The following is a 23510-nucleotide window of genomic DNA, read 5'->3' on the forward strand; positions in this document are numbered from 1 at the left end:
TCGTTGTATCCTTCGATCGACTGTTTCCCAATTTCACACACGCAATTATCTCACAGTTAATACTGTTTGGACTCAGATGAAGGATAACACCCTGATATCATTATGAGATGACACTATATATCCGCGTTGAGGATACCCAACTACAACCAAAATCCTTTGAGAGAAATGGATCCGGTATTTCAATTAACAACTCTAAGTTGACAGTCGCATGCCACAAAACTTCATATGTTTTCGGAACAACAGGGGGAAAGTAGGGCTAATTCGTTGGTGGTAGCCATCGCCTTAAATTAACGTAAATGGAGGTCAACAAAAAATCCACAAATCATGATACCCATTGTGATCTATTCTGAAATTTGAAAGTAATTTTCTGAGTGATCGGTGATTTCAATAAAGTATACGCACTCGGAAAAGTCTGAAATATTGTATTAAATTTCCAAACTACGTCATAAATATAACAAATCTTGTAAAAAACAAAACAAAAAAACTCTGTCTGTCCATACGTGTACGAAAGGAATCAGATGAGAAAACAGTAAAATACTGTCATTGTTTTCGATCTGATACCTTTTGTCAGATGGACAAACAGATAAGAGTCGTTCTATAAGATACACCAGGAAAAGCTTTCGGCATGTGGATCCAAGGTCTCAAGAATAAATTTCATACATACGAAGGTATTTCCAAGTTTCCTTTCTGGCACTAAAACATTACGTCACTACTATAAAGAAATTCATGATATACATAGCGACTTCTACATAAAACATTGCATCAATGGCTATAAGCTGATTGTGGCATATAATGGCTTCTATGTAAGAAATTGCATTACTGGTAATAGGCTGTTCATGACATATAGTGACGTCTATGTAATTCATAGCATCACTGGTAATAAGCTCTTCATGGCATATAGTAACATATGACATCACTGGTGCAATCGGTCGAAAAACTGTAAAAAGCGTTTTCAAGCAAGCTATACTGAATGAGGTTTTCTCGGATTTTCCTCATCACATTAGACAAATGTTGGGTGGTACGTATCATACAGGTCCCACGCAACCTCCTTGCTTTCCTTTCCGCGGATAGGACGTAATATCTCAAACGTCAAGGGTTAACATGGCCATAGAAGCCGAAAGCCCAGAAATAATATATCCATGACATCACTGGAAATAAACCGTTCATGCCATATGGTGATTTCTACGTAAGACATTGCATAACTGGTTATAAGTCGTTCATGATACATAGTGATATCTATGTATGACATCGCATCACTCGTTATAAGCGTTTCATGGCATTTAGTGGCATATATGTAAGACATCGCATCACTGGTGATAGACCGTTTATGGTATACACTGACTTCTATGTAAGACAATGTATTAATTACAACTGTATAGCCGCGCCAGTTCGTTAGAGGCAGTCATTGTTCGTTGAGCTCGCTTACTGCATGACAATACTCTAGCCTACATGGCTATTGTTGTCAAGGCTGCAGGAAAAGGCTGTGACTTCAGTGAGATTTAGCACTCAGCCGACAACACAGATTAAGTACCAAGACATTGACAACAACAACAGCCATGTGGACTAGAGCGTTCCCATGGAGAATTTCAGCTCAGTGCACAATGATTCATTCAAACGACTGTCTCCAATGAATTGTTGCAGCTACGCAATTGAAAGTCCAGCAGAAAAATGTAGACACACTTTGTCATTCTGTATCAGGATACTAGCATTGACAATTGTTCTGAAATTTAAGTATGTTAGAGTGTTTTTTGACCAACCGATGTCGGCATTGACAATTGTTTTTAATTAAAATTATGTTGTTCTAGGGTTTTTTGCTCAACAGCAGTGATTCCAATTTAGCCTATTTTTGGCTAAATCTAGCCTATTTTGAAAGGCATTTAGCCATACAAATCTACAAAATGCTTATAGCCTTAAATACAGCTTCTTTTATGAAACTCGTTTGCCATTTTTAGTTTCTTTTATTAGCTGTTAAATTAATTCTAAAATTACTTTTTTCTTTGAAAATAAAGTGTATTTTTTAAAAATTAGCCTACTTTTCATTATATATTATCGTATTGATTGATTTCTCTAGACAAAAGGTGTTATATTAGCCAACAAACATTTGTTTTTCATTTTTCTTCTCTCTTCCCACCGATTGATTTAGAACTACTTAACAATATTTATCGATTCAGAAAGAATTTTAAATGTCGCTTTCGTAATGTCCCCGTTTGCTACTTTTTAATTCTTTTAATGTTCACATTTTATTGCTTGCAAGAATGAAAGTTTACTAATACAAATTTAGTAAATTGTTTGGTTCTTCAAGCCAAATAGTGACGGATCTAGGCCAGGACCGGGGATCGTAGGCCCCCGCCAGTTTTTTCAGTGACAAAATAATTGGGATATTATTTATATACTTTTGAAAGTTTATACATAGCTATCATAGTCTGGGTACTGGCTGCCTTCCCCCAGTTTTTACCTTCTAGATCCGCCACTGAAGCCACAGAGATTGTTTTTTGTTTATTAAAGGAAACAAGTAGGATATCTAATTAGTCTGAAAACTCTTAATGCATTCAAGATGATTCATGTGGGTGTACGAAGAAATAAGAAGTGTTTGTAAGGGCTATGACTTATCGAAAGAAGTACTAATGAAAATTAGGGTAATGGCAGTCTACACAAACACAACCAATCCACAATGCAACGGTGGATTCAATTCCAGAGCCTCGGGTAGCTGCGACATCATCGATGATGACATTTCAATTCAAGTGATAGTATGGCTATTGACTTTCACAAATCAGATGAGTTGTTGATGGATTTTATTGTAATTTAAAATCATGTATGTTGCTTGTTAGTCTCCAGGAAATAAAATTCAATATTTCAATATTTACCATAGATAACTCACTTATAACACTGTTCAACAACGAAAATGTAAATTGAACAAAATCAGCTAATTCTTATTGATTTTGTGGTGCTGATCACGAATTTGAAAGTTATTTTCGAATATTAGCTCTACTTTTCGTTTTACAGGCATGTCTAATAATAACGCTTTAAAAATAAATATATTCGCTTCGTTTGGGGTAAAATGTTACACTGATCTAGCAACACTGGAGAAACTATATGAACGCTTGGTTTCATTGTGTTCCTTATCTCAGTAGTGTTCTGCTATTGTTAGAAAAGACAGGTTTAGTGCAGTTATCAGCGTTTTGGGTGGGACGTCTGTGTAGTGCAGGACAAAAATACAACTACAAGTACGCAAAAATGCTGGTATTTCGAATGTATATTTTTAAATAGTTGTCGGAACTATTTCAAGTGACATTTTGAGGATTTCAATAAACAAAAATGCCGCGAAATTGTGTAAACAGTGCGGATAGCTTCTGCTACGTGTGTGGGGAAGTGACATTTTCCTCACAAAAGCAGACTATAACACCACTAATAAGAAAAGCCTATCAATATTACCTTGGTTGTAAAATTGGAGACCAAGATAAATCTTGGGCACCTCACATTGTGTGTAACACTTGTGCCAGCAATCTAAGAAATTTGATTAATGGGAAGGGGCGCTCAATGCCTTTTGCAGTGCCCATGATTTGGAGGGAGCCAAGCGACCACATCAGAGACTGTTATTTTTGTATGGTTCAAGAAGGGAATTTCCACGAAGAAGAATCGGGCCTTGCTCTATCCTAACATTCCTTCTGCAATGTGCCCTGTTCCACATGGAGAAGGACTACCTGTTCCTGACCCACCTAAAGAATACGATCTTTTTTCTGATGATGATCAAGAAGTTGAAGCTCCTGAATCAAGTACTTCGAAGGACACGCTTAAAGCAATGGAATTTATTGCAGGGAAAAGTAAATATTTCAATGTATCGGAATAGGGAGATGTTCACTTCATTTTTTTACTATGGAAGACACACTTGTGGCATGTACAGATGTAAATGGTCTCATGAGGGCACTTAAAATTAATTACGAACCTACGGAATGGAGGCTCTTTATAGATTCGTCCAAGGTGAGTTTAAAGGCAGTGCTTTTACATATTGGAAATGAACTTCCTTCAATTCCTGTAGGTTACGCAGTTCATATGAAGGAATCTTATGAAAACTTGAAACGTTTACTTCAAGCCATTAAATATTACGATTTTCAGTGGTTCATTTGTGGTGACCTTAAAGTAATAGCACTGTTGCTAGGTATGCAGTTAGGGTATACAAAGTATTGTTGCTTTATATGTGAATGGGACAGTAGAGATCGTGGATCTCATTACCGCAAAAGTGATTGGAGTACCAGAGAAACTCTTCAGCCGGGAGTGAAAAATGTGCAGCATCAACTACTGGTAGATCGTAACCGAATTTTGCTTCCCCCTCTACATATTAAATTAGGTCTTATGAAAAGTTTTGATAAGAGCATGAACCAAGAGGATGAGGCCTATAAGTACCTTAAAAGAACAATTCCCTCGATTAAGTGATGCCAAAGTTAAAGAGGGTGTTTTCATAGTTCCACAGATTAAGCAACTATTCAAAGATCACAAGTTCGACGAAATTCTCCAAGGTGAGGAGAAAGCTGCGTGGGAAAGCTTGAAGAGTGTTTGTTCACAGTTCTTGGGAAGACACCGAGCAACAAATTACAAACAACTGGTAGCAAAGTTGTTATTGTGCTACGAAAATCTTGGTTGCAATATGTCTCTGAAACTCCACTTTCTTCATTCACATCTAGACTTCTTTCCCGAAGATTGTGGAGCAGTAAGTGACGAACATGGTGAACGTTTCCATCAAGATATTGCAGCCATGGAGAAGAGATATGAGGGAAAGTGGAGTTCTAACATATTGGCCGACTACTGTTGGACTATTGCAAGGGATGCTCCAGATGTAACCTACAAAAGGCAAGCCAAGCGAAGACGCTCAAAATAAAATAAAAATAATCCTGTACAAGGGATCACTTGAAACTTTTGTCTACATTGCAGTGTAGTTCTTGCACAAAAATGTATTTGTACATATTTTCATGTTTTGATGTTAATACTGATTTTTATTACGGAATTGTTAATGTTTAAGTTGACCACGGTCACTTTATTTTCTGTATCGCTGTGAAACTGGTATTTGCGCAATTTTGAAAAAGGAAGTGCAAGGGTATAGAAAGCTATAGGTTAGAGTACTTCTTAACTCCCCAGCTTATCACATCAGAGTGAAATAGATAAAAAAAGTGAAATGTAGGTTTTTACAAGGATTTTGCTTAAATGTTCTATAAATATTAATACATTTGTATATATACAGCTACTGTTGTACAAGGTCGTTTTTTCCACAACCTGAGCTAAGAAAATTCTTCTATTATCATTTCCTTTCATATTATGCTTAAATGAATGTAAAAATCGCAATTTCAAAGAATTTACATACTTTCGATCAAAATTTGTTGAACAGTATAATCCTACACACAGAAAAGGGGTTTAAAATATACTATGTGGCAGTGGCGGCTGGTACTATATGTTGCATGGTTGTGCAACCGGATATTTTTTTAATACTAAAAATATTTTTAAGTGTTAACATAGTGTATCAATAAAAAAATAAACCTTTGCTCTTGAGCGCAAAACAATATTGATGCATTTCTGAAAAAAGTCAATTAAAAAAACGGAAAGAAAAATAGAGATTTACCTTTCCAGTGGCAGCGAACGTTGCCACTGGAAGCAGTAACATTGAGCATATGGCAGCGAGCTCCTATCTCTTAACATGAGGAAGTGGATTTATTCTTGCAACGCTCCTATCTTCCCGTATTGGTCCCTTGCGGTTGCAATTTATGCCGCAACTGGTCAGCTTCTGTAATAGTTACGAATTCCTCCGCGTAGCAGTGCTTGACTCAATTGATAGGGTGAGGAAGATACAGATGCGTGGAAGAAAGAAATTATTCACAAAACATAAACTCGCAAAGAACAAATATAAGTCTGGTGGTAGCAGGGACGGATCCAGGTTGAATGTTTGGGAGAGGGACGGTCGTTCGAAGTCAATAGATTTTATTTAACATTTATAATACAAAGGTGAAAATTCTTGAGATAAGATTTATTTAAAAAAAAATCCTATTCTGGGGGGGGGGTCAATCGAGTCTTCAAGAAGAAAATGTCTTACTACTGGTCTAATTCCTAGCTCTGTGTCTTTCGTGCACATGATTCCGTGTTCGATTTCCGGCGGAGAGCATAAATTAATATCAAATCATTCACTTCCAATACTCATCTGTCTTCTTTAGCCTAATTTGCTGGAATGTTAAACTATTTTTTTTTCATTTTCAAAGGAAAACATCTTAGATTTCATGCTTCTTTACAGACAAAAAAATACGTGGTTCATGAAAATGGACTTTTTGTTCCGTATATTTATACAAAGAAATGCTAACAAAATGCATATTGTCAGAGGAGAGAGGTGTTTCTGGACCCTAAACAAAATAAAGCGGAAAATATTTGCGGTAGCGATGCTTTCTATTCAGAGAAACTTGGCGAGCAGCATTTCAGATTTCAATAAGGTCATAGAAAAAATTGAAGCCCGAAAGATCGAAGAAAGACCTTCCATTCCAAAATAATGCATAGTTTATATAATTAAATAATTTTGTTTAACTGCGTGCATGCAATTTTCTTGCTTTTTTTTCTGCTTTTCGGATTAACGCCATCATTCATGGCTTACAGCACACACTATATATTCGATTTATCTCGTGTTCAATAACATGAGTGTAGAGGTTTTGTATATAAATAGTGTATAAACATACATTGATAGTGGTTGTTTGAAAAAAAGGAAATAGCTTATATATTGAATTAATATTAGAGAAATAATTTAATCAATAATATACAAATAGAGCTTAAAAGACTTTCCTCTTCATATTTCCTGAATATTGCTTTGATAAGACTCAAGAATGCTGGGGGAGGGGAACACTTGCGCGTACCTACATACCTTTGATATTACAACATTGCAACCGGTGCTTGTACAGACTACGAGCCGCTACTGCTATGTGGGTTATAGGTTAGCAGTATAAAATGTAGCCATTTTTTGCGTTAAAAAGTTTATTTTTGAAGGCCATCTAGCTATTTTCTTCAGGGGTTGTTGGCAATACTGCTCAAGAGATGTCTGTACTGTCAGCACGGTTAGTGAGATAAGAAAATGGAAGGAGCACGCTTGGCGTTTGAGCAGCGTTAAGAACGTTTTGAAGTGTTTTATCAGGTTTGCGAATGCCATCGAAGAGCAGCGTCAGTGGAGAGGGGAGTTTGGTACTGAACCACCAATCCGCCTGAGAATCGAACGCATTGTTGACAAATTTGAGACGCATGGAACGATTTGTAATATTGACGTGCATCGATTGACCGTTGTAGCTGCAGCTACCACTTCTCGTTCTGTTAGGTGTTTGGCCACCAACGTCCACCATTTTTAACATTTAATATAAACATATGCTTACTTGAAGGTTTGTAACACTTGTTTGAACAATAATTAAATTTTAACAGTATATACATTTTCTTGAGGACTCTTATTATGAGTTCCATAGATGGCACTTACACTATGAACAACTTACTACCAGGGACATTATATGTCAATCTGAGGCCGCTGACTTTTGTAAATACTCTATAAATGTTTATCATTGTGTTAAACCAGAAGGGGGATAAAAAAAAAACTATAATACTTCCACAAAACCCAAATAGAAGACATTGTAACAACACAATGCGTACACAAATGATATCAAACATAATGTTAACATTGGATGCTAATTAGTTAGTGGAGAACCAAGGAAACATAAATGTATAAAAGGCTAATTGAAACTGTTAAAATAGATGAAATGATATATGCTGAATGTACTTACCTGAGCAAATAAAATAGGTACAGCCAATAGAAATGATGAAGCCCATGTAGCCATAATGATTTTACGTGCTTGGCTTATTGTACAGATATATTTGGCTTTCATTGGATGGACAATAGCGTAATATCTGCAACGAGAGAATTTAATACCAAATATCTGTTAGTTCAGCTTAGATAAACCTAGTAATAGCAATCAAAACCAATAGCATTTTCAATAGCAGTGGCGGTTGTGGAGGGTAAATCCTAGTTATTCATACAATGTTCACTATAAACAAAACTGTGTATTTAGGTTTGAAATGAACATTAGCGCTAGAAAGAGGGCAATGCAAAGCAGCTTAGTATTACAAGTGTCTATTCAATTTCATCCACAATGTAACAGATCTCAACCGCATTTGATTCCCTGCTTTTCAATTTAGTGCAGGGTCAACAGACAAAAAGATGTTTGTTTTCCTTTAATGCAATATTAAACACTAAATCATATTAATTCATAAGCATTGCCATATTATGCTAGATGACATGATTAGAACTGCATTATTTTTAACTTTGACGTTTAAATATTTTATAAATAAACTAGCTGAACTGTGCTATTTCCGCAGCTCACAGTTCTAACATGAGCGTGAATCTCCTTCCTACTTCTCACTATATCTGTGCAATTTCCTTTATGAACACAAGTAAAGGACAAGAAAACTCTCAAGGGGAGTGAATTGTTATAGAGAAACATATAAATGTAGTATTTTAATGTACAGAATGTTGGGGTGAGTTTGTACTAAACTTGGATAAGTAATAGATGATACCAAATGCAAATATTTTTTCTATAATTCCATATCCAAGTACGACTCATTGTGGATCCACAAACCTTCGAAATTGCCAGCTTGCAATAGGTTGTCATTCAGATTAAAGCAAAGCGCCCTGAAATGTATATCATCGCGCTATACTTAGCTCTTCTACTGGTTGGCTTTTACGAGGGTGGCAACATTAACGTCCTAGTGATAATATTAAACTAATAGAGTCAAAACGACGCCTAAAATGTCGAATAAATAAATAAAGACAAGCTTTTTTCTAGAATTTGAATGAGAAGTGGCAGATCTACAAGAAAACTTGGAATTGACCAGCGAAAACGGCACATTTCTAGCACTTATGGTTTCCGAGAGCTCATTGTTGAAAGAATTAGACACAAACATATAAACTTTTCTCCAGCACAGTAAATCTCGTATTCTGACTTCAAAGTTAACTCTACTTTAATGAGACTACTGAAAAGATACATCAAGTCCTGCTGTTTACCATTTCTCTAATGAAACTTTCCAGACAGGACAGACTCAGCCATCCTTCCAGAGGGAGAATAACTATCCTCGTTATCAGTGGAATATAGATACATACGCTGTACATGAATATTTTACACTCTAATTCTTGATTAGTCATAATACTTTGCAAAGAAAGGATATATTAATTTTTCTTATTTCTTTTCTGTTACTTCTTATATAAGTTGTTACATTGTTCTAGCGTAAAATGGACATAGATCTGTATCTGAAACATACAGATAAATAAATAAAAATAAATAAATTTCGGTTAATAGATCATATCGGGTTAAATATAATGATATACTTGACGATAAATTCTAAAGGGTATTTTCAGAAAATCGAAAAAGTAAGCTCAAATGAAATCTTTTAGTTTAACGTCTCACATGAATGTCCTTTAAGCTAAAGGAGACGCATGACTAAGGCAAGTCAATTATGATACAGGATTTGGTGAAAACAGAATGTACGAGAAAACGGGAAGATCCCGAGGAAACCAATAGAAACGATGCTATCCACTACAAACTTCCCTATACCGTAAATGTTGTTAATATCTAGTGGACCACTTGCCGGTAAATGTCGATCGTCGAAACATCGACGCGTCCAAGGACTCCCGCTAGTGTGCCACTGGCGCCAGAGTTTCGTCAAGTCGAAACAAATATCTGGAGCTGAGGTGCTGAAGTTGCCACCGCGTAGCAGTGAGGGCTTCATTTCTGTCCGCGCTACTTCGATTCGTCGCGGAAATTCGCGAAGGGACCATCACGAACTATCACCAGTCATATGGTTGTAGTTATTAATGCATATTATTTTTTCCTAACGAATTGTTCCTAAAGTGAGCTCTGGCGGTCAAGAGTAACTCCTGCCTCTACATCATGAATGGAAAAATCTTGAGATAAGTGCGTATAATTGTATGAATTTAAACAACAATTGTGACCAATCATTACAAAGTGAATATGGGAAAACTATGAAATAACGTAAATAAACATTTGGTTATAAGTGACAAACGCATTTTTTCCGATCCCAAACGTTTATCGTCGAATATACATGGATAAAGGAACACTCGGATTGGCCAAATTAAAAAGACGTCTTCTCTACAAGGAATTTTTCTTCATCATCTCCGTGGCCAAGTCGGAAAAAGATGGGGCTAGTACTCATAAGATTGGTGGTTCGCGTCCATCTCCGATCTTTTTTTTAAGTGTTTTCGGTCACACCTTCATGTAAAGAAATCACGCATATAGGCGATTTAACATACTTTGGAGGAGTAATTTTGTGGTTTATTGGCGTTTCGTCTCGTCTATGCCGCTGGTAATATAATTTTCGGGGACAACACAGTTCATCGCTTCGTTGTGGGGCCGTTAATTTTTGGAAAGATGTCGCTAGCTGTCCATGGGCGGTCCAGGCAAGCTTACAGCATGATGTTACTTGGTCGAGGATTGAATTAAGAATCCTTGACAAGAGACATAAGCGCTCTACCATCGGGAGGTCACCGCTGCCCTCTTTGGGAAATCGAAGAGCGAAATGAATTTAAACAGCGATTAAAGGTATTTCATCCATTGGTGATAATAGTTGAGAGTTTTTCTACTGAAATGGTTGTTGATTTACTTATGTCAGCACATAGAGATGATTTCCGAAGATTTACACCGGAAAGCAAACAGAATAAGCAAGCAGTGAAAGTACCGCTGCGAAAATACTGGTGACCCAGGTTGAGGTGCATATACTTTAATCACGCTCGACTCTAGCCACAGGAGCTAAATACACGGTTGTGATTGGTTGGAATTTGCTATTTCTTGGCACGTAGCATACATATAACACAAATCAAACGCCAGTTGCTGTCGGTCCTGCTAGCGACTGGACTAGTAATGAAAATTGCTTTTCACGTGGATTCAAACCCGGCGCAAGGAAAATTTTCCCATTTTTTTTAAAAAAAAAACAAAAGGTTGTCACCCTTTTATCATTAAAATAAGATGAAAACAATACCCATATGCCTGGGGGGCGCGGTGGCTCAGTGGTAGAGCGTTCACCTCCGGTGCTTGGGGTCCGTGGTTCGATCCCAGCTCGCGCCGTGTGGACTTTGTGCTGGACAAACACCGTGCTCGTGGGTTTTCTCGGGGTTCTCCTGTTTCCTCCCACTTTCTTCATTCCACCATTTTCACTCATCTTTCATCATCACCGTCTCCTTTAGCGTAACCGGCATAACCGTGGGACGTAAAACTTAAAGATTTCATTTTCATTTCAATACCCATATGCCCTTGTACGTAATATATAATGCACAGATTGTGCTTCTCCCACTATTTATGTAGAGATTTCTTATAGTCTTTGTAAACAATGACGTTATCAATTAACTGGAGAGAAAGAAATGAGGGTTGTAGAGGGTAGTGGGAAGTTAGAGGTGGGGAGGTGCCGGATGCACCAGGAGGGAAAAGTACGCATAGGCTTCCTTGCCTTCGTGGTGATGTACTTAAATTTACATTGAAGTTGCACTATCCGGTCGTTACGTAATGTCACGAGGTAATTAGTGCACATTGTTCACACAACTTTGTTGATAAGAACAGTGATTTATGTATGTCACGAAACATAGCTGAGCGAGCGTTAGTGAGCGAAGGGAGTTAGAAGCCCCATAGGACTCGTTTAATTCCACCTTTGCCCAACTTAGAAACAATGGGCTAGATAGCACGTAAAAAGATATATGTTATTGAGGTCCATTGGCTAAATGCTTTAGGGAGGTGGCAATTTCCCTCGTGGGCAACCACTCAATTCATCAAGGTGGAAATTATTTTCTAGGATTAGCGGGAAATAACTTATTTATAACTAGGATTAGATTTATACGTATATACGTACTAACCAAGAACTGAATGTGTCAGGAAGGCTTAAGATGGTCAAAGGGGGCTCATCCCCCTGGTCACCCCTAGCTAAGAACCTGACGTGTGATAAGAAGATGAAAGTAAATCTCATGAAAAATCCTTCAAATGAGTACTGAATACAAACAATGCCATATACTCTTGTTTGTAAACATCATCACAAGCATTTACTATACACCAAATAGGATTACTACGAGCAGCAGACGACGGACCTCCAGTACTTCCTACGAACCACATGATGACAGGACAGGAGCAGCGTCACCACCGCACTGGACGCCTATAAATTGGACAACAACCAGCGTAGCAGTACCAGTTCTCTGGTGTCCCTCCTACTGTTTGCCTTGGAGCATTACGAGTAAATTAGCCCCCAAGCATCTAGTTTGCTTCGGGACTCTCGGATATTCGTTTTCTTCTGACTTAGTCTGCTTCGCGACTCTGTTGGGATTCCTACTACAGTTGCTCAACCTGCTTCGGGGCTCTCAGACTACTAACCCCCCTCATTGATTGCCACGGAGCATTGGAGTTTCCTACGCCACTCTGCTTAGCCTGTTTCGGGGTTCTGTGGAGATCCTGTCCTCGGCCACACTGTCAAGGAATACCTAATTTCTACCTGACAAATTAGAGAAAGCATAGTATTACCTTCTTTTATAGTATTTCCTGTAAATACAGAATTTTGTAAATAAACCGTTAGTGGGAGTCGAGTCCGGACTCTGTTTTTATTAACCTTACTCTAAATACAAAAGTAGTTTTACAATATGCTTTAATCTAAATAAAAGATTTTGAAAATCCCAAAAATGTCATTTTTATATCACCATGAATGAAATGAGGGTTTAATTTATTCTCCCAACTGCGAAGTGGACAGAGGAAGATTCACTCGTTCTCTCAAAGTGACACGACAAGACAAAAACCTTTTGTTTATGAAGATATCGTCACCACTTAAGCTGAAAATTCCACGAAAAATCCTCTCCCTTTTCCACCAGTTAATTAATCTTCAAATGATGAGGTAGATATTGGTAAACGGTGGGAATTCGGGACATGTGTTCCGTCACCATCATGAATTGGTCTCATATACGAATTCAACACGATCATTTATTCTCGTATCTCTACCCCATTAGCACTTCTTGTGTGAGAAGCAAATAATGAGAGAATTTCTGCTCCAAACACATCTGTTCTTGATCCCCTAGTTAAAGGCGAACGACATATATATTCTCATGCGTTAACAGAGGGTCTTTTTCCTGCTTCATTCTGGAAGGTATACCATTTTACTGGTAATGATTCAATATCATGAAAAGTGATTTTCAGATGAGATTACAAAAATATTAACCCTTTTCAGCGACCTTCTATCCAGAATATAGCAATTTCTTCAAGCATGTTTGGCATGCTTTTCTACAAGTGCTAATACTAGAATTGAGGATTTAGGTCCAAAGAGGGTAAATGCAAACAATGGCAACTTTCTGCGAATCAATTTTAAAGATTTTACAGAATATATTGATATATGTTTATTTCAAAATAATTAATGATTGTTAATCAGTGAAATTAATATTATTATCTAAACATAAACTAAATTTAATATGTGTCAATTACTTTGTTTTCATACGAATATGACACAATTTTTGGAAGCGTATTATAACCCCTTCTTATATAGAAATGAAACAAAATCAAAATATCGTATTTCAGGATGTATTAGTTAGTAAGAGCTTTAAGAACACGAGCTTTTTCCATTGCCGGTAGATGAATGGTTTCGGATCCGTATAGATTCTTTCGTGATTCTTTGTAGATTATCGAATTCGGAGAACACAACTTTTAAAATAAAATAGGTTTGAACCTCTGTGGATACCGTTATTGTTAGCTCTTCTCTAGCATTGTAAACTAGACACACGATATAAGGTTTTCGCACAACTTTCACGAGTGTATGTCTACAATTTTTGCCCTGTATGGATGTTTTGTAAGTTAGACAAGTTACAAGTACTTTTCCCACAACTCACAACTGTAAGGAAATACCTTACACGTTTTTAATTTTTTATCACTATGGTTCAAATTTCATCACGCGTTTCTCGAACAAGATATTTTCCTAGAGGATAAGATGCACTGTTCTGAAGTACGCTCTCGCCTTTGTGCGAGCGTCGATTCCCGCTGGGTCGAAAAACTGTAGAAAGCTATTTTCAGGCTAGCCATCTTGAATGGAGTTTTCCTCATTCACACCAGGCACATACCGGGATGGTACATAATATATAGGTCCAAGGCCGCTTCCTTTCTTCCCTTTTATCAGATAGTATGCTCGCCTAGGAACGTCATCCCTCATATACGTGATGGGCTAAACAGCCTTAGATGTCGACAGCCCAGAAATTTAATTCCTAATCCTTTTCGCAGGTTTCTCTCTACTGCTGCAACAATCAGATTCAACTACTGCATACCTTCCTTCTATACAGGTCCGAGACTGCTTCCTTCCTTCCTTAATCCTTTCTTCCTTCCCTTTCGTCGGATAGTTTGCTCGGCGAAGGAAGTAATCCCTCACATACATGACTGGCTAAATGGCCTTAGGTGCCGACAGCTCAGAAATCTAAATCCTAATCCTAATCCTCTACACAGGTTTCTCTCTACTACTGCAATAATCAGATACAACTACTGCATACCTTCCTTCCATACAGGTCCCAGGCCGTACCTTCCTTGCCTTTCATCGGATACTATGCTAACCGAGGGACGTCATCCCTCATATACGTGACAGGCTAAATGGCCTTAGATGCCGACAGCCGAGAAATCTAAATCCTAATCCTAATCATTTCCTGGAGTAGTAGATCTATCTAGTCGATCTTCTCTTAGTCCAGGAACTTGAATGGAACTTCTATCTGCCAATTAAGCACTTTAGACAGCTGGTACTTTCGCAGTATCAGAATGAACAATACGCAGCACAGCCACCCTTTTAACACATATTGAAACGGTAATTTGTTCGTACAATCAGGGCTACCAGACTCAAATATTAAAATATGTCAAAGATTTTACATAGAATAACACACAATAACATATTTTGAAGTGTTCTTCATAAAAGAAGCGTATACCAATGTGTACCTTTCTAGGATCTAGCTCTTCAATTAACGTAGAGTACGACACCAGAGGAGGCGAGACATAAGATTTTAGCGTCTTCTGTTGTACGCTTGTGTAGAAATCTACTATCGTCCTGGTTCTCGAAGAATTCTTTCTTGACTCATCTCGGTTCTCCAAAAATGCTTTTCTGTCTCGTTTTGAAAAGTTATGTACAAAATGTATGATCTGATTTCTTCCCCAATTTCATCCACAAGTTAACAGAATTCTTTCGCACCACGAGAAGTAAATCAACGGTGTGGGATAACATTTAAATGAAATCCATTATTGGAGTATTTTGTGAAATGACTGACGTAATTTTAAACATTGATAAATGATTTCAATTGAGTTAATACAATTACTGCATCAATGTATTGCTTTTATATATGAACCATGCAACACTGAAACAGTGTTCGAGATCTAAGATTTGAGTTAACCAGTGTTGCTTATGAAACTCGAGAAATGTCTAGTCTCGCCTCTATTCTCGTCTCCAAAACAAATCAAAAAGTGCCACTTTTCTCGTCTCAAAAACAAATCAATAAGTGCCAATTTTCTCGCCTCAAAAACAAATCAGAAAGCGCCACTTTTCTCGTCTCAAAAACAAATCAAAAAGTGCCACTTTTCTCGTCTCAAAAACAAATCAAAAAGTGCCACTTTTCTCGTCTCAAAAACAAATCAAAAAGTGCCACTTTTCTCGTCTCTTATCGAATTTGAAAATCTACTTTTCGTCTCATTTTAGGGAGAGGAATCGACACGACACGAGACATTTCTCGTCTTCTGGGCATTACTAGCAGGATGGAGCAAAAAGAAAAAACCGAGTAGCGAATTCTAATAGGGCTCAAAATTTGCTTATTCGCATGTTAATCAATGGAAAACTAACGCAAAAATTCACACTTTGGACCTTCCATTTGCGCAAATGGCCTAAAGTTTGAAAAAAAATACAAAAAAACTCCAAATTTTATTTTTATGGAAAAGAACAAGATTTTTGAGTATCGATTTCTAATATTGCTCTAAAACTGAGTAGTTGCGTGCTAATCAATGGGAAAATAACTGAAATAATCACACTTTGGATCTTTAGTTCGCGCAATGGGACTAAAGTTTGAAAAGATAACAAAAAGAACACCAAAATTTACCTTTATGCAAGAAATAAATGGATTATTTTTTTTTATTTCAATAGCGTCCAAGTACTTTATTTTAGTTGTGTGAGGTCACGTTTGTTAACACTAGAACGGCGGAGCTTTTGATATTCTCTAGAACGGCGGGGGTGGGTTAAAAATGACCCATTCCATTTTTATTAATTATTTGTATTCTAAACCACTAATATTTATTGCATAATAAAATGTGACTTTCATTCAATAAAACAGAAAACTTCTTTGAACTCTAGCTTAATATTTATTGACCAATGTGTTTTTGCCAATAATACAAATTTAAGAAACATGCTATTTTTATTACATAGCATGTTATATATCATTCTAATTCCTAGGTAGTTATTATTCTTAGATAGTTTGTTCAAACGCATGACCTAACTGAACTACACCTACCTAACCTACACACATCTAAACTTGCAGTCTTACACAGAACAAAGTTCAGTCACTCCTCTACAAGGAGAAGGGTCATACAAAAATATTGTTCACAAATGAAAACGTGACGCATTACACAAAAAATATTTTACTAATATGATTGTAATACGCATCAATGCATTTCTATATCTTTCCTCTCCCTATTTAGAATTTGTGGAAACCCATAATCTGACATAACCTAAAATAGCATACACAGTCGTAAACTTGCAGTAGTTCAAACCAGAAAAAGTCAGTATACAGCGATTGTTTTCTAAATAAGATATGATAAGTTCTAATCATGAAAGCTCTGACATAAAAAGAATGGTAAACTACCTATTCTTTCGAACAACCCCTGTAGAGTTTCTACTTCTTTGGTTGAAATATAAATTATCCAAACATACGAAAACATAAGTTGTCTCCCATTTAGACCTCTAAAAACTTTTTGGTTTCAGTTGTGTTGAAATTTCTGGTTACGCCACAGGCTAGTAGTCGAAGAATTATTGGCAGCTCCGGAAATCGAACTCGGGATACTTCAATCTGTAGTCAGCCACGTTCACCACTAGACCAGCGGGGCGGTCATATAGTGGCGATTACAGTGAGAGCTTCGGCGTTCCTCTCCCAACCCGTCTGGTATATAGGAACCTTGTTCCAATCCGTCTGGTCATCGTGGGAGCAGTAGATCAAGTCCTCCCTCCGGGGAGAGGCCTCATCCAATAGTGGATCGAATATGGCTGTGGTTTATTTATTATTATTTATTTGTGCTATAAACGTCTTCAACATACTGATACCAACAAAAAAGAAAACAGACACACACACTAGCTATATATTTTCACAATAGCATGCAAATTGTTTGCAATTTTTTTGTTAAAATGATTGAAATTATTATGAATATTTTGTTACGATTGTTGTGTTTAATAATAATAATAATAATAATAATAATAATAATAATAATAATAATAATAATAATAATAATAATAATAATAATAATAATAATAATAATAATACTGCTACCTATTGTACGACGCTTATTTACAGAAGTATGGTTTTCGGTGCGTATCTCTTTCTCTTCCGATATTTCATTTGAATCATCAATTCGTTGTTGCTCGGCAGGTACTCTTCATCTGAGGAAATATCAATGCATTCAGCGTGAGACTCGGTCTCACTTATATCATTGAATTTTGCAAGTATTTCATCCGGTGTCATCCGTTTCTTGGTCAAGATGAGTGTTTGAAATAGCACATCAGCCCGAAAATAATGAAATTCTCCTAATCAACAGACTTTCTAAAGTATTACTAACTCCAACTAAACTGACAAAATTGCTGAGAAGCTGGTCTTGAACACTAGGTGGAATGGGAGAATATTATGAGAAACAGCGTTGCCACAGTCCTAGCTCTGGAATGGGCTGAAAAATAGTATCAAATTGAAACAAAAGGGGCTGAATTCATTATTTTATACCAGGGTAATACATATCTCTATAACACGAAAGTAAAAGATGTAAAGTTCTAGAACACTCCTCCCCCTTTTCCAAGAGTTCAGATCAAGAAAGTGTTCTTTTTAAAAATTACTTTTTTAAAAATATCCAAATAGGAGGACTCCAAAACAACCGTGGAAGTAGATGAAACTTTTCTCGCACGTAGGAATTATAACAGAGGCCGCAAATTAAAAGGAAAAACAGTTATCATCTTCTTTATGTATTATGAGGAAAGCAAACGCGCCTCTATTTCGAAATGACTAATAAACCAAAAAGACATTATGGTTATATATGAAAAAATATATATAAAACGAGGAACAAACAAATTATTTCCGAGATCATGTGTAAACAGTACGTTATAATAAAATATTAAAACATGAAATATTGCACCTTATTCTCGCTTATTTCACGACGAAGGAGGATAATAGACTGTAAGAAGAATATAAGGTAAATAAACTGACATAGTCCAACACAATGTATGAGTAATGTGAGATGAAGGAAAATTCTTACTGACACTTTTGGAAAAGCGACATTTGTTAAATGGTGCTGAATTGGGTAGAATTCTACCAACTTTTTCACAAAAAGGGCTGAAAATGCCAGCGTGGTACCAACGGGCCGATGAATGGCAAAAAGGGCTGGATTTGGTACAATTGTACCAAGTGTGGCAACACTGATGAGAAAGAACGGTCGTAAGATAAAAACGCTAGCCAGCAGTGTTGCTACAATGCAATAAAATCTCACTAACAAAAGAGTTGGGTCAAAATTGACCCACGCCGCTGTTCTAGTATAATTGTTTGTTATTTCAAAAAGCAAAGTGTGGATAAGAGTGATACTTAGTACAAATATTTCTTCAAGAGAACGAGTAAAAGTCACAATAATTCTATCCGATTCGTAAGAAAATAGAAAAGTTTATAAAACGTAAAGTTCGAAATGGGTCAAAAATGAGCCAGCCGCCGTTCTAGTTTTAATAGGTCGTTAATGTGAGTGATTTTAAACATTTTCATAATGATTTTGCCGCTCTTCGTCTATTTCTCAACGCTATTTTTCTAATTGAAATGGCCAAAACTCACCTCAAGATGGTGGCTGCATTTGAGTTCCACCCACACTCTACACAACTCTCCGCAAAATTATGTTGATTTGGTCGAGGTTTTTGTCTTAAATTTAGATGTTTTAAATTAAATTTTTGCGTTGCGAGTATTAAGAGCAAATTTGCTCTAATCTGGCCATCTCTATTTTCTTGTCCGCACACTTTTCCTACACACTCTGTGACAAGTTCGACACAACTTTCAACTTCCTGAGTATGGCATGGAAAATTTAAGTCAAACTCACGAGCGAATTTGTCATGCACAAGTGATAAGATAGTTTATGTTGTCAAGCTTTCGAGCACTCATGGGGGCGACAGCTTTCATTTTCACCAATCTATCATCTCACTGTAGTCGGTGGCATCAAAATTTATTGAAGGTGCCATAAAAGTTCTAACAGATTTCCCATTCGGATCTTGATTTCTTGCGTCTAGCACTCTTCTGTAACCCAACTCTCTTACGTGTTGTCTCTCATCCACTGTCATAGCCATCAATGTGTTCTCTGGATAACAGAAGAACGTGTTTCTCTCCATCACAGGATTGATGATTCCTTTAATGTTTTTTAACAAATGTCTAATTGTTTGAACTACATTCAAAATATGTTTAGGTTCATATTTCACTGACTGATATCTCTCTATGTCGAATCAGACAGGAGCATATATCTTTATAATGTAGTTTACAAGCACTCTGAGTTCGTTTGTAGGATTTGTTTGAGAAACGTACAATCGTAAGACCCAGTTTGCATATGTCAGCTATCAGAGGTAACTGAGACGTCCAGGATCTCTTATAGCCACATCTGGAGCACACTGCCCTGTCTGAATTGCTCTCTTAGAACTTTTATGGCACTTTCAATAAATTTTGATGCCATGGATTATAGTGAGCTGATCGAGTGGAGAAAATGTAAGCTGTTGCCCCCTCCAGTGCTCCAAAGTTTGAAAACATAAACTATCTTATCATTTATGCATGACAAATCTACTCGTGAGTTTGAGTTCTCAAATTTTTCATGCCATACTCAGGAGGTTGAAAGATGTGTCGAACTTGTCACAGAGTCTGCAGAAAAAGTGTGCGTACAAGAAAGCAGACATGGCTACATTAGAGCAACTTTGCTCTTAATACTCACAAGGCCAAAATTTAATTTAAAAAATCTGAATTTAAGGCAAAAATTATTGACTCAATCAACATAATATTGTTAAGGTACTCGAGTTCAAAACTAAGTAACGCTACGATATATTAAATTTTAAAAAGTAATTCAACTTAATCTTATATCTTGTGTTTGTTAAATTTTATTGTCTTAGGAAAGGTTTAAAAAATTATGTCATGGAGTTTATTTACATTATTTACAACTATTGGTTTTCGTTATGAAACAAGATACTGCAAGCTAGTATATTACATCAAGAGAACTTACATAACGAGACTGTCAAATAACTGTCAGTAAATCAGTTTTTGAACTTCAAAATTGTATCAGCGAATTTTTGTAATATTGTAAAAATCTTTGTACTCATCTTTTCCGGTGATTTCTCAGATTGGCAGAATTTAAATCATCTGGAATTTTGTGTCCTGAAAATTTTAAACGTTTTTGTCAGCAGAATGTTCTTTCTCAACTGAGGGTCCACGTGCCTGCTGAGACCGCTGCCGTCTGAAAAACTTCTTTGAGATCTGCATTCTCACATTTTTTGTTATATAAAATGTTTTCTTTAATATCTAGTCTAGTGTAAGAGAACACGAGAGACGCGGACAGAAACGTTATTCGAGTCAGTAAAGTAAAATCTCGGCGTAACTTCTGAGTATAGTTAAATCGTTTCACGAGTCACATCTTTGAAGTATTACGCGCCTCGCAGCATGCGACTTGTAAATCATCATTTCTATATTATTTGAGTTTGAATAGTGTTTGAAGAATTCAAGGACGACATTTATTGTTATGTGCACTAACAAACGAACTTAATAATTTTTGAAGACATTTTATATCAGCCGAAGACAGAGTTGTGGATAAGGATCTTTTGACGGCGAGGAACCAGCGGCGCAACAAGTATAACATTCTTATTTTGGCCAGATTCCTTTATCATTATTCTTCACGAATTCCAGATAACTAAACATGACCAATCTAAATTTCTTGAAACCTTAATTTTATGCAAACCTGTTTCTAATAAATCGAATTAATATGAACACAAAGACTTTACTATTCCTCGTATCAGCTTTAATAATCATCACTCTAATTAAGATTTGCCTGCAATTTATACAATTTCAGTTCAAGGTTTAGGAGCATTTTTGAAAGAGAAATTTGAGATATTTCTCTAGTTTTCGTCTGGGTTTTACTCAGATGCTAGGATCCACATACATGAATAGAATTAGAGTAAGGCCAGCTAGGAATACAGCACACTATAGTCGATTGCATATTTGTGTAGAATATGTGTGGTACTCAAGTGCAGCCACCTACTCGTGATGAGTTATGGGCCATTTAAAGGGAAAAAAGTGTTGAGAAATGAGGAAAGAGCTGCTAAATCATTATGAAAATGTATAAAGTCACTCATATTAACGAACTATTAACAGACATGACTTCACACAACTAACATAAAGAACTTGGACACTATTGAAATGAAAACAAGTAATCCTTATATTTCTTGGATAAAGGTAAATTTTGGTGTTCTTTTTTGTCATATTTTCAAACTTTACGACATTTGCTCGAACGGAAGGTCCAAAGTGTGAATTTGTTCGTTATTTTTCCATTGATTAGCATGCGAATAGGCAACTTTTGAGCCCTATTAGAATTCGGTACTTGAAAATTTCATGTTTTTCGCTCCACCTTAATTACTAGTTGCAATGAAACCAAATAGTGCGTATATTTAAAGTAATTTCGGCAAAATACGTGAACATAGATAGCATTTTGCCATTTCTACTTTTCTATTGACGTCGTGTTATATCTACGATTTTATTTTATTTTTTTAAATTATATTTTTTTACAGATATTTTTATTTTAGTTTCATTTAGTTTGATTAAGTCAATTATGCAATGACCGAAACCCAATAAATAGCATTGTTATCATCACATTATTTGATCAAAACTTGAAAACATAAAATGTTTTCGAAGATGAATTTGAATTTCTATCCAAAACAAGAAATCTATCGAAGTACAACAATCTCTTCTCTTTCGCAGCATTTCTACCATCTACGCTGTCGGTACGATCAACACCGTATCAACACTGCTCACCCAATCCTTCGTGGGGTAAGATTCAAGCTCTGGTATCTGACTCCAGCTGTAGCAAGTTACGTATATTGACCAATTAATCATCTTCTCGCACTCCATGAATGTGATCAGGCTACTCCTCTTTACAGCCTACATCGTCCCATTTGCCATCACCATGCACACATCTGCATTGCCCATAAATTCATTCTTGCACTCGTTTGTACTCACTGAAAGGGCTCCCACTGTCTCAACTCGCTCTGAATAGCCTCAGAGCAAAAGGTTAACACTGTCGTTTCAGATAACATCATGTTTCCTTAGGTTATGTGAACAGCACTTCATTGCTACCATCACCAAATCTCTCAATGCATTCTTATATTAATAGGTATATATTACTAATAAATAATTCAATATATCCACTCCTAATACCTTTTTACCACATTCTAATTGATGTTACTGAAAGAGAAGGTGTTACCATCTGTGGCCTGCTAATCTATTGATGGGAATGAAACTGCACTAAAAAAATCTATGAGTAGTGTAAGTTATAAGAAAATGTCCATCTAATTCTACCTCAAATTGATTTTAAACAAAAGTCTTACCTTTCAATGCTCATTGCCGTGAGAGTGAGTACAGAGCAAATGGCGGACACAGTCTGCATGTAATGGACGAACTTGCACAGGAATAGCCCCATGGTCCATGTGTAGCTGAATAGTTTGGCCACCTGTTGGGAGAGAGAGAAACTTTGTTATTTATTAAATTTGGATTAGATTAGATTATTTAAGATGCTGAAAAAAATACCGAGTATGACGAAATCATATGACTGGGAAAAAACCTTTCGTATTAGAGGTGAATGACTTTCCATATATCTTTGCAGACCGTTGTGACTTTACTCCTAGAAAATTTGGTAGCAAACGCTAGCATATCGAGAAAACTGGAACGTTTTGAGACAAAATGTTCAGGTCAGCGGTAGAGCGTTCAGCTCTGGTGCATGAGGTCCTTGGTTCGATTCAAACTCGCGCCAAGTGATCTTTGTGGTAGACAGACACCGTGTGCGTAGGTTTTGTCGGGATTCTCCCATTTACTTACACTTTCTACATAACACCATTTCATTCATTTCTCATCATACCGTCTTTTTTACCCAAGTAGATATGACCGCAGGACATAAAACTTAAAAATTTCATTTCATTTCTTATTCTCGCCTTTGGTGCTAGTG

General features: G+C 36.6%; 1 protein-coding gene across 1 annotated transcript in view; it reads right to left on the reverse strand.

The window, feature by feature from the left end:
- LOC145690924 (gastrin/cholecystokinin type B receptor-like) overlaps nucleotides 1-23014 on the reverse strand; it is a 157102-nt gene extending 134088 nt beyond the window's left edge. Inside the window, exons 1-2 of the mRNA XM_081766370.1 lie at nucleotides 22897-23014; nucleotides 7785-7908 (exon numbers count right to left, since the gene is read on the reverse strand). Of these exons, the coding sequence (XP_081622496.1) occupies nucleotides 7785-7908; nucleotides 22897-22988 (216 nt within the window). The 5' untranslated portion in view covers nucleotides 22989-23014. The remainder of the gene's footprint in view (nucleotides 1-7784; nucleotides 7909-22896) is intronic.
- Between the last annotated feature and the right edge of the window lie 496 nt (nucleotides 23015-23510).

The sequence above is a fragment of the Thermobia domestica genome, chromosome 7 (assembly GCF_964235325.1).
Source record: "Thermobia domestica chromosome 7, izTheDome1.hap1.1, whole genome shotgun sequence".
Taxonomy (NCBI): domain Eukaryota; kingdom Metazoa; phylum Arthropoda; class Insecta; order Zygentoma; family Lepismatidae; genus Thermobia; species Thermobia domestica.